The following is a 12,983-nucleotide window of genomic DNA, read 5'->3' on the forward strand; positions in this document are numbered from 1 at the left end:
TATACAGTCACCGGAGAGTATACACTGTATACAGTCACCACACACCAGAGAGTATACACTGTATACAGTCACCACACACAAGGGAGTATACACTGTATATACAGTCACCGCACACCAGAGTATACACTGTATATACAGTCACCGCACATCAGAGAGTATACACTGTATACAGTCACCGCACACCAGAGTATACACTGTATATACAGTCACCGCACACCAGAGAGTATACACTGTATACAGTCATCGCACACAGGGGAGTATACACTGTATACAGGCACCCCACACCGGGGAGTATACACTGTATACAGTCACCACACACTGGGGAGTATACACTGTTTACAGTCACCGCACTCCGGGGAGTATACACTGTGTACAGTCACTACACCGGGGAGTGCACACTGTATACAGTCACTGCATACCGGGGAGTATACACTGTATACAGTCATCGCACACCAGGGAGTATACACTGTATACAGTCACCACACACCAGGGAGTACACACAGGGGAGTATCCACTGTATACAGGTACTGCACACCGGGAAGTATACACTGAATACAATCACCGCATACCGGGGAGTACACACTGTATACAGGCACTGCACACCAGGGAGTACACACTGTGTACAGTCAACGCACACAGGGGAGTATACACTGTATACAGGCACCCCACACCGGGGAGTACACACTGTATACAGTCACCACACACCAGGGAGTACACACTGTATACAGTCACCACACACCAGGGAGTATACACTGTATACAGTCACCACACACCAGGGAGTACACACTGTATACAGTCACCGCATACCGTGGAGTATACACTGTATACAGTCATCGCACACCAGAGAGTATACACTGTATACAGTCACCACACACCGGGGAGTATACACTGTATACAGTCACCGCATACCGGGGAGTACACACTGTATACAGTCACCACACACCGGGGAGTATACACTGTATAGAGTCACCACACACCAGGGAGTACACACTGTATACAGTCACCGCATACCGGGGAGTATGTACTGTTCACAGTCACCACACACTGGGGAGTATACACTGTTTACAGCCACTGCACACCAGAGAGTATACACTGTATACAGGCACTGCACACCAGGGAGTACACACTGTATACAGTCAACGCACACAGGGGAGTATACACCGTATACAGGTACTGCACACCAGGGAGTATAGACTGAATACAATCACCGCATACCGGGGAGTATACACTGTATACAGGCACCCCACATCGGGGAGTACACACTATACAGGCGCTGCACACCGGGGAGTACACATTGCATACAGGCACTGCACATCAGGGAGTACACACTGTATACAGTCAACACACACAGGGGAGTATACACTGTATACAGGTACTGCACACCAGGGAGTATAGACTGAATACAATCACATACATACATACATACATACATACATACATACCCTAACATTATACACCCGGTCATTATTCACAGAGAACTGGTTACCTAGACAGTATTATGCCCGTTGTATATGCCCTTTCTGCTCTATTCACTTTCCACATGAATGACAAGGATATTTCATCAGCACCAGACATAATAATAAAGTGAAGTTTTACTGTCCACATGGAGAGAGGAGATAACCTCTCCTGTGTGTATCAGTCTGTCATTGTAAATTCATTTACTGTAAATGATATCTATAACTCTGTATGTAACCCCTCTCTCATGTACAGCACCATGGAATTAATGGTGCTATATAAATGAATAATAATAATAATAATTATTATTATTTTATGTCCAGATAATGTGGCATTTATTTATCTGGGGTTACCCTTACACTCTTTGCAGTAAGATTATCTTATTGTAGAGACAGAGTGATCACATGGCTCATTCATACAACTGTATTTTTTGTCTGAATGCTATTTGTGAAAAAAAAACAGACAGCAATGTTATTCTATGGGGCAGGTCAGATAAGCAATTTTTTTATTCGACTAAATCTGCATGTGAAATAAATCGCAGCATGCACTAGTTTCTAGTTTAATCGGATGAGACTCTCTCATTCAAGTCTGAGTGTGTGAAAAAAATCGGATGCCATACAGAGACACAGTATAGCATCCGATGAATACATTGCAATTCTGTACTATGGGAAACTGTATATGGTCTTGTAAATGAGAGATGATAATGTCTCTCCAGTAGCCAGGAATCTGCGGAACTGAAAATGGAAAAAAAAAGTCAGTACATGGCTTTTAGAACAATCATATTAATGACAGGTGTTTCTTTTTCAAAACTACGTACCTTATGGTCACCAACAGACGTTCCTCAGCAGGAATTGCTCGCCATAGCTGTGTGTCGTGCCTGGTGATGGATCCTCTCACACGTTGCAGCTAGTCATCGAAGCTCTGTTCCGACATCCCAGAGTAGTCAAAAAACTTCTGAGGGTTTGCACGCAGCTCAGTGTACAACGAGTGGTAGGCTCCACGGCTCTCTCGGACTTCAACGATGGGGTGTTGCCAGTGGCGACGACGACGTCTTCTCCGTCTTTCTCTTTCTTCATAACAAGCAACAGCAAAGGAATAAGCCAAATCCAAATCCAGATTACGATATAAGCTCTCCATGCGAAGATCCATCTTGGAGCAGGATACAGCAGCAAAAGATGAGGATTTCATCTGTACAAGTGTCTATATAGAGAATTTCCATGAGACACGCCCATTGGATGTGGCTTGTGTGAAGGAAATTCTCCTAGAAAATCATTGTCCTATCGAACACATGAGCATAAGTATCACAAACGCATGCCAAAACGCATGCAAATGCAGCGGCTTTTTGGTGTCATGCGTAAGATGATGTGGATAAAATGCGTTAGCATGCATTTGCATGCGTTTTTACATGCGTTTGTGCATGCGGATGATACGCTGCGTACTCATACTTAATGTGAACCTAGCCTAAGTGGGCATTTTCCCCTATACAGGGTGTAATCTGGGAGATAAATCCATACCCCCTGGTCTGCATCTGTTATCTGAGGGGTCATAAGATTCCTTATGTAATAATTTGATCCATTATTAATTTTCACCTCAAACTAGGTAAGCACGTTTCAGTTTTGTCCTGTAGTACTCTTCTTCTAATGACATATTTGCTTTGCTTTCCAGGACGTGCGCTGCAAATTTTTCCATATAGTTACGTCCCCGTTTCTCAGTCAAGTCTCATCAAACCTTGGTCATGTACCTAATGTCCATTAAGGTGCACAGAAGCCTCCTTAATATTGCTTACTGGGACATTTCGAGAGGCTTTGATGGTGCCAATGAGAATTAACAACTCCTTTGGGAGTCCTTGAGATCTTCCCATTCTCTGGAAGAACCCCGGCCTCAGAACATGAAGTCTCTGAACACTCTTGCCTGCTCTCCATCAATAATTATCCACTTATTCCTTTTGGTTTTGGGTGCGCTGTTTGATTCACTATCTATGTCCCATGTTTTTTCCATAGCTTGAATATTAGGTTGGAGCTTTTCCTAAACTGCAGAGCTGGACGAGGAGCTTATGGGAGCAGGCTCCACTTTTTGTACACTCTCTGGCTTTGAGAACTGGTTCTTTCCTTAATGTTTTTATTTCAAGGTTGCTTTACTCCAGCTGTTATTTCTCCATATTTTAGAGTTTTCAGCAGTGGTGAGGGAAGGGCACAAAGGGCATAATACCATTGTGGGGCATCATGCTGTATGGGGGTACTATGAGGACATTATTGTGTGGAGGCTTCATAATGTGTAAGGGAGGCACTATGGGGGCATCATCCATGCACAATAGTTGTCTCTCTACTCTGTTCTTGAGAGTTGGGAGGTATGGTATTACGAGGAAGAGCTTTTAGATGAGCACTTTCTATGGGGTGTATGGGCAGCTTGAGATTCTCTGAAAATAAAAATGTCATTATGAGTAAATTCCTCAATACTATTAGCAAATCACAATAGTTGTGTCTGGGGAGGTCATCAATATCAACAAATGGGGAGCTGACAAACCCTGGAAATCCACCAAAACTAAAACATATCACTGACTTAAGTGGACTATCTAGATAAAATATAACTTTAATTTATAATATTAAAATTATTCTTATAATTCAATTCGACTGTGTTGTGTGTAAGCCTATCCAGCTACAGCGCGTTTCGCCCACCCATTTGTCAGGGGGCTCATCAGGAGACTGATGTAAACGCTGTATATGAACACTAGAGCCGCATATCGTGGCTTGCGAGATTTCATCAAATACTCTAGTGTTCAAATACAGTGTTTCTATCAGTCACCTGACATGCCCCATGACAAATGGGTGGGCGAAACGTGTTGTATCCAGATAGGCTTACACACAGCACGGTGGAACTCAATTCTAAGAATAATTTTAATATTGTAAATAAAGTTGTATTTTACCTAGATAGCCCATGTAGGTAATTGATATGAGGAGGCCATCGCTATAAAATGAAAATGGCCGCCAACTTATTGCAATAGCAGAAAGTTGTTGTGGAAGGTAAGGACAGGACTGTCGGTGTGTGGCATGTTATCCCTCAGCGGTGGAGCTTCCTACTACACATGCAGACAGTCCTGTCCTCAGTCTAGGACAAGACTCTGTCAGGAAGAAGGCGGTGGCGGCCATCTTATTTCCATAGTGACAACCTCCCCAGACACATCTATCGTGATTCGCTAATAGAATGTATTTAGACGGCTGTTCATAATGACATTTTCTTTTTCCTAATTCCCAGAGAATTCCTTTAAATATGTACCGCATTAGAACTACACTAAACCTGATAATAAAGTCCTTACTATCATCACTAAAACACTTTATCTTTGGAGGGCACAGTGTATAAGGAACATGTCTGACATTTCATCACAGACTAGACACACTGAACCAAAGTCAAATCATTTAATTTCACAGTAAAAACTTCATCCTGAGCCTTAGTCAGAAATATGCCAACCACAACATGGCGCCTACTCAGCTGCGCACGTAGGTGATTGGCCGGCGGCATGACGTCAGCAGTGTCATCGTACGCCGGCTCAGCAGTTTGACGTCATCCCAGCGACCGCCGGCTAGTCGCTGTAGTATCTGCTCCGGAGACATGGCGTCTTCAATCTGGAAAGGGCTGGTCGGGGCCGGTCTCTTCGCTTTGGCACACGCGGCTTTCTCAGCGGCTCAGCGTAAGTCACGGGCGGGGAGAACGATGATGGGGGACTGGAGTGAGCGGCCGCCATAGGACAGGCCGTGGGGGGAGGGGAGCCCAGCTGTTGTCACTGGCAGGTGTGCTATAGAGGACGTGCTGTGTAACGTGGGTCAGCACTGCGCTGGCCATGAACGTGTTAATGTGCAGTGCTGACCTCTGACCCTTGTACCCGCTGCACAATAAAAGGGGAAGCCTTGGGGGGCTCATAGTCTCTGATACCTTCCAGCCCCATCTTTAAGAGCTCTTCTTGTTGTCAATAATTGGAATCTAGTGGAGAGTAAAGAGCATGTTTCCCCCAATCCTCCATGTTGTGCTGCTGCCCTGATTCTGGGACCCTCATTGTAAAGTGATTCCCCCTTGTAGTAAAGCTGCATGTTTTCCCCTTTACAGGGGGTCTCTCCACTACTAGGACAACCGCTTCTTAAAGTAAATGTTCGGCCCCAATAAAATCTATACTCTCTTCCCATGCCGGGGCCATTCCTGCGGTGTCGGCACTCGCTCTCCCCAGGGCTGTGATGTGGTGAAATGACATGTGATGTTCGGCGCCCAATCAGCGCTGGCGTCACTGTCTATGACTTCGTATGAACTGAACATGAGCGGAAGTCCGGGCTGCAGCTGATCTCAGACTTCCTCTTCATTTCGACAGAAGGCGAAGACAGTGATGCCAGCGCTGATTGGGCTCCAGGCATCACATGTCATTTCACTACATCACTGCCCAGGACCTCGAGTGCAGACATCACAGGAACGGCGCCAGCACGGGAGGGGAGCATAGCTTTATTTTTATCTGGGCCGAAGATTTAGTTTAAGAAGATGTTCCAGTAGTTGAAACCCCTTTGTGAGCGTATAACACAGAACTTTACTTACTCCTGTGATGCTGGCAAATCAACACACGGCCGGGCCCAGAGAGATGATCTGTGGTATCTGCCCAGTAACACACGGCTGTGCCCAGAGAGATGATCTGTGGTATACGCCCAGTAACACACGGCCGGGCCCAGAGAGAAGATCTGTGGTATCTGCCCAGTAACACACGGCCGGGCCCAGGGAGAAGATCTGTGGTATCTGCCCAGTAACACACGGCCGGGCCCAGGGAGAAGATCTGTGGTATCTGCCCAGTAACACACGGCCGGGCCCAGGGAGAAGATCTGTGGTATCTGCCCAGTAACACACGGCCGGGCCCAGAGAGAAGATCTGTGGTATCTGCCCAGTAACACACGGCCGGGCCCAGAGAGAAGATCTGTGGTATCTGCCCAGTAACACACGGCCGGGCCCAGAGAGAAGATCTGTGGTATCTGCCCAGTAACACACGGCCGGGCCCAGAGAGAAGATCTGTGGTATCTGCCCAGTAACACACGGCCGGGCCCAGAGAGAAGATCTGTGGTATCTGCCCAGTAACACACGGCCGGGCCCAGAGAGAAGATCTGTGGTATCTGCCCAGTAACACACGGCCGGGCCCAGAGAGAAGATCTGTGGTATCTGCCCAGTAACACACGGCCGGGCCCAGAGAGAAGATCTGTGGTATCTGCCCAGTAACACACGGCCGGGCCCAGAGAGAAGATCTGTGGTATCTGCCCAGTAACACACGGCCGGGCCCAGAGAGAAGATCTGTGGTATCTGCCCAGTAACACACGGCCGGGCCCAGAGAGAAGATCTGTGGTATCTGCCCAGTAACACACGGCCGGGCCCAGGGAGAAGATCTGTGGTATCTGCCCAGTAACACACGGCCGGGCCCAGAGAGAAGATCTGTGGTATCAGCCGGCAGACACCTGATAACAGCTGATCGGTGTCGTACCCTGAGCAATCAGACATTGATGACCTATACTAAGGATGTCATCAATGAAAAAGCAGTGGATAAAAAGTCAACCTGTCAGTAGGTTATATATGCTGCTATAAGATGTGGCCACCGCTTTCAGGGCTGATATACAGCATTCTATAATGCTGTAGATAAGCCCCCGGTCCGACCTGCAAGTGAAGAAAAATATTATACTCACCCAGTGCAGTCCAGTCCGATGGGTGTCACAGGTCCGTCCCTCCCATCTTCCTGCGATGCCGCCCTCCTGCTTCTTCATCGCTCCCCAGCATCGGTGCTCCGGCGCAGGCGTACTTTGTCTGCCCTGTTGAGGGCAGAGAAAAGTACTGCAGTGCGCAGGCGCCTGGAAAGGTCAGAGAGGCCCGGCCCCTGCGCACTGCAGTACTTTACGCTGCCGTCAACAGGGCAGACAAAGTAGGCCTGCGAGCACCGATGCTGGGGAGCGATGAAGAAGCAGGAGGGTGGCATCGCAAGAAGATGGGAGGGACGGACCCGGACCTGTGACACCCATCGGACTGGACCGCACAGGACCGTTCCCCCGGGTGAGTATAATATAACTTATTTTTCTTCACTTGCAGGTCGGACCGGGGGCTTATCTACAGCATTATAGAATGATATATATCAGCCCTGAAAGGTAGTGGCCGCATCTTATAGCGGCAAAATCTGCTGACAGGTTCCCCTTAAGGATAAGTGGGGATCCCTGAGGTCAGACTCCCCTTCACATCCAAAGTGATCATTAAAGACATTGTCCATCCTTTTTTTTTTTATTTCAGACTTTCCTGTTGCGGAGTACAAATAATAATAATAAAAAAAAAAAAAAACAACCTCCCCTATCGATCCCTTTTGCTCTTTAGTACCTGAACCCCAGTCTACTGGGGTCTACTTCTTATGGGTCAGAGTGTAATTGGCTGTAGTGCTAATGTATTGACTCTGCCAGAAGAGAGGAGACCTGCGGGCAACATTAGAGAAATAGGTATTCTTGTTTTATTTTTTCCACTACACAGTGTGCAAAAAAAAAAAAAAATGGAGTTGATGACCCCTCTAATTGTTGTCACATCCTGAGGCGAGCGACCACTAAGACGTGAGTGTTCCATGAAGCTGTATCAGGGCTGTCTTGTGCACAGCTATCCGTTTCGTATGATCAAAGTAGGGATTTGGATGTAATTAAATGTTTCCATTCACTGAGGGCAAGCAGAGACTTTGGAACAGTCTACTTGCGACATACAGTAACCATTATGTTCATCATCATCAATGTACAGGATTACAGAAAGAAACTTATACATATACCACTTAGAGAAACATATACACTCAGAGAAACTTGACTGCACATAAAGTATAACACAGCGCCCCCTGCTGGGTGCTTAAGATAGTCCCTCCACTACATATGCCTGCAGCTGTTGTGTAAATAAAAAAGCATTTTAGGGTGTTATGCAACCTATTGTAGAATGAAACTGCTTCCTGTTTCCTCTTTGAATCACACAGTGGTCCTTATACCTGGCAGACGACAGGCCGATATCCATGGGGTTTATTACCATTCCTGAGAGTGACTCATTTGTCCATTTTGGTTTACTTTTTAGATCGTTCCTATATGAGACTGACTGAAAAAGAGGATGAAACGTTACCGATAGATGTAAGTCCCAGCTAAGTAATTGGCTCCAGTTTCCGATTGTCGACCGTTTACTTTTATGTACTCGCTGTGATAAAAGAACATTGGAGGGTTTCCCCCCCCTGCTACTCTCCTCTACAATCAGGACACAGGACACACACTGGAGTGCTGTCTCCGCATGTCTCAGGGCATTCTGTATTGGAGGATAGCATAGGGTTAAAAGGGGGCAGCTGTACCCTGCGCACCACTGGGAATAGAAAGAACATTGCAAGAGCGGATAATGGGTTTCCAGAGGAACAGTAGTGCTAGAGAGATTAGCGGTTTTAAAAAATCTTGTTTTGTCATAAAAACTTTACATAATTGGCATTAAAAGGTTTTTCCATCTAAGCCTTTCATCATTGAGATGAGAATAATTCTATCCAGGCTCTGACCATTGCAGCGACGGCCTAGAGCAGCTACACCTTGCTGTTTTCTGCAGCCGCCTCCCCCCCCCCATTGAAATCCAGCGGTTAGAGCATGGTCGCAGTTATTAGAGCCCTTTCACACTGCGTTTTTGGCCACGTTTGTTGGTCTCGTCAGGGCTTGCGTCCACCTTCTTGTAAACATGGATCCGGACTTATGCACTGTTGGGCCATAGATTATAATGGCGCCGGCAGTCAACGTGCGCTCTGCCGTGCATCACTTTTGGGCGTATACGCTTACTGCAGGCAGACACTCGGATGCAGTCTACTACGTCTGAGTGTGCGGCCCCAGTAGGCGTACTCGCCCGAAAAAGATGCACTACGGAGAACTACAGAAGCCCCGACGAGACAAAAACGTAATGTGAAAGCTCCCTTACGAAAGGCCGAGTTGGGCTTATTCTTTACATTGGTTATACCTTTAATGTGCCTGCAGTCTCTGGCAGCAAATAGATTTGTATTACTCATTGTTACTTTATTTTTCTTGTCTTATTTATTGGGGGTGGGGGGAAATGGCTGATGGCGAATTATTAACTGCTAGGAGGCTATTCTAAGAGATTTCAGTGTTACAGGACACATCTCCTCAGCCTTAGGGCTTGACCGCTCCACTGTATTTTCGGTCTGAGTGCTGTCCATGGAGAAACAGACAGTGCTCAGACCGATGTTATTGAATGCGGCAGCTCAAATTAGTATGTCTTTTTTTCTTTCTACTGATCAAATCTGTGTCTCAACACAAAACTCACAAAGTCTATAATCTATTTGAGGCCGAGAGTAAATCAATGTACCTCTCCCAATGTTTTTGTCCAAATCTATAGGACAAATTAGGACACTCCAAAATACATACTGAACAAGAGAACGGAGTATAAACATCCCAACACTCATTTTAGTAAAACAGCAAATTTTATTTATAATCAGTAAAATCGAATTACAAATATAATCCTAGCACGTATGCCAACATAGGGTGTGGAAGAAGCAAATGGTATACTGAGGGGCAGGAGAGAAAATTAATTACATCCCTGGTGCTGCTGATGATACAAAAATAACAAAGGACTTCTAAGGCAATACTATAGTCCTATATAGCTCCAAGGCCAAGTAAAGTGCCACAGTGCAGACCTACTATAATTCATTACCAACATATGGTCATATCATGCAGCCCTAGGGGGCCGTCTGTGGAACAGGGAGAATCATCCATACAACATGGGTAAGCTGCATGATATGACCATATGTTGGTAATGAATAATAGTAGGTCTGCACTGTGGCACTTTACTTGGCCTTGGAGCTATATAGGACTATAGTACCTGTTTTGGGGGCAGTTAAGGGATTTTTGCCACCTGTGAATTTGCTATAAATATGCAAGAATCTGTGATAGAAAGTGCATTTAAATATATTGTAGAAGAAGAATCAATAGGCCAACACTGCTGAAGGAATATTCTGTGAATGGCCATAAAAGAGCTGAGAAATGGGCCACATCCATAGAAGCTCTGCTGAGATTCTCTAATACGTGGGAGATTACCTGTGCTACGGTTCTGCAGGGTGTGACCATGAAAATACCACTTGCTAATAAATGGTTAATCTGCAGTTCCGCAGGGTGAGACTATGAAAATATCTCTTGCCAATAAATGGTTAATCTGCAGTTCCGCAGGGTGAGACCATGAAACTATCCCTTGCCAATAAATGGTTAATCTGCAGTTCCGCAGGGTGGGTACCTAAAAATACCTCTTGCCAATAAATGGTTAGCCTCCAGGTCAGTGAAGATTGCTCACAAGTCTCACCCAGCTACCTCAAAAATGCTAATTTCTCATTTATGTCCGGTCATGTAGACTCTGGGGTACAGGAGGGTCTGCCCAGGTTGAACTTCTGAAAGAAATCATTCAAATTCCGAAAGGAAGGGAGGACAGAATGTGTCTTGAACGTGTAGATTATCCTTCCCTGCTGTAATGTGGCCGGGAAGATCTGCCCCTTTATTGGGGGGCTCCAAGGATCCCTTCCAAGCAGAAGAATCAGGCAGCCCCTGTGGTGACCAGCAGCACAACGTCCACAGTGGATCTAGACTCCTTGGTGAGGTCTGCACAACCAGTGATTGAGAGCATGTCCACTTTGTAGATGCTAAAATCCACCCACAAAGAAGAAAACAAAAAAAAAATCAGGCAAACGCATATAAAATAGACTAAAAAAAAAAGACGCAAATAAATAAAAAGCGCAAAACTAGACTAACGGGCGGATGCAATGATGAATCCAGGCCACAGTTGCTTCACTGCCGTACTAATTCTTTGTATTTTTTTCATCCTTTTGCAGATAGTCCTTCAGACCTTGCTGGCATTTGTAGTGGCATGCTACGGCATAGTACATATTGCTGGAGAGTTCAAAGACATGGACGCTACGTCAGAGCTGAAGAATAAGTACGCATGGTTCCTTCTGTCAGTATGGGGGCGATGTTAGGCCTGTCAGGACACCACCAGCACTTTGCCACAAGTTGTTTCGGGATATTAATTCTTTGTATCCAAAGCAAACAACTTTAATCCCCTTTGGTTTTATCTGGCACAGAAACTTAGTAACTTCCCAGGGAATAAATGATCTTCTGCAGATTCCCTCCGAGGGTTTGCAGGCCCTGCCGATCAGGTCTTTGTAGGGTCAGAATACCACTTATCCCTTTCCATAGTGTTAGCGATCGCTGCTGTCCTTCTGTAACAGTGATTATTAATAATGTGGGGAAACTGGGAATTTCATATAGCCCTGATCCATCACTGGGGGAAGCATCTAAGCAGTACTGTATAACAATATATCATTTCTTCAAAGGACATTTGACACCTTAAGGAATCACCCGTCATTCTATATTTTCAATCACCGTGGACGAGTGATGTTCCAGTCCCCAGAAACGGAAGAATCCCATCAAAATCAGCCTGGCTTCATTTCCAACGCATCACTGAAGTTACGAAAACTAGAAGCAATGCCACGCTGAAAGAATACACAGATTTTTACAGATGATTATAGAACAGAATATTGTGATAACAGCAGTCCCGGGGTATAAACTTTTATTCATTTTTTTTCTGGAGCAGTATTTATATTGTTCTTCCAGACTTTTTATGAGGACTTACTTTGTACACTTGTGGACTGTGCGGCTGAGCAAGGCACTGTAACTTATTGCTACGATTATGCTGTAAGACATGTCTTTTATCCTGGAAACACGACCTATTGCTGCAGCTGGAATAAATCGGCATGAAGAAGAGAAATTGTCAGATGTGTTAAGGATTATCTATTATGTGGTTTATCTAGAGATCTGTAGGGCCCCCACGCGGGCCTCAATACTTGTTGCTCTGTCATAATGTCATTCACTCGCATGTAATCATTAACTATCTGCTCCTGTCAATGCGAAGGAGGAGGAAGACTCGTCCAATGACGCCATTAAGGTGCGGGACTACAAGTTCATAAAGTGCAGCTAACACATAAAGGGGCATATTGGGAGTTGTGTTCCCATGATAAGTGGACCATTGCAGATGACTCAAAACCAAGTTCCCATGATGATTATTTGGTCCATCTTTTTTTTTTTTTTTTAGTGCAAAAAGAAAATCTGTGTATTATAATTCCAGCAAAGTTTGCATAAAAAATAAAGTACGCTTGTTTTGTTTCCTCTTGCAGAACGAAATCTGGAGTGTTTTGTCCGCAGATAAAAAAAAACTAACAAAAAACCATGCAATCCGCACATATTTTAATAAAGTTCTATCATAGCTAGGTAAGGAATGCGCACTCTGTGTCAAGGCTGAATATGTGCACAACAATAGAATTTTTCCATTACTGTGCGTTATGTTCATTTTTTGCTGCAGTTTTTTTAGATGGGTTCCAGGCAGCATCTGATGGATGAAGATGTCTTGTGCACATATCCTTACTGCTTTATCTGTGTTTTTGCTGTGAAAAAAAATAAAAATGCTGCACTTTACAGTAACCACAAAGT

General features: G+C 45.2%; 1 protein-coding gene across 1 annotated transcript; it reads left to right on the forward strand.

Annotated features, from left to right (window-relative positions):
• Window positions 1-4,984: 4,984 nt before the first annotated feature.
• On the forward strand, window positions 4,985-12,579 carry MMGT1 (membrane magnesium transporter 1). Its single transcript, XM_077285311.1, has 4 exons — window positions 4,985-5,140; window positions 8,548-8,600; window positions 11,330-11,433; window positions 11,831-12,579. Exons 1-4 carry the CDS (start codon window positions 5,062-5,064, stop codon window positions 11,991-11,993), a joined length of 399 nt encoding a protein of 132 aa, XP_077141426.1. The 5' UTR covers window positions 4,985-5,061; the 3' UTR covers window positions 11,994-12,579.
• The last annotated feature ends 404 nt before the right edge of the window (window positions 12,580-12,983 follow it).

Source organism: Ranitomeya variabilis, chromosome 2 (genome assembly GCF_051348905.1).
Source record: "Ranitomeya variabilis isolate aRanVar5 chromosome 2, aRanVar5.hap1, whole genome shotgun sequence".
Lineage (NCBI taxonomy): Eukaryota > Metazoa > Chordata > Amphibia > Anura > Dendrobatidae > Ranitomeya > Ranitomeya variabilis.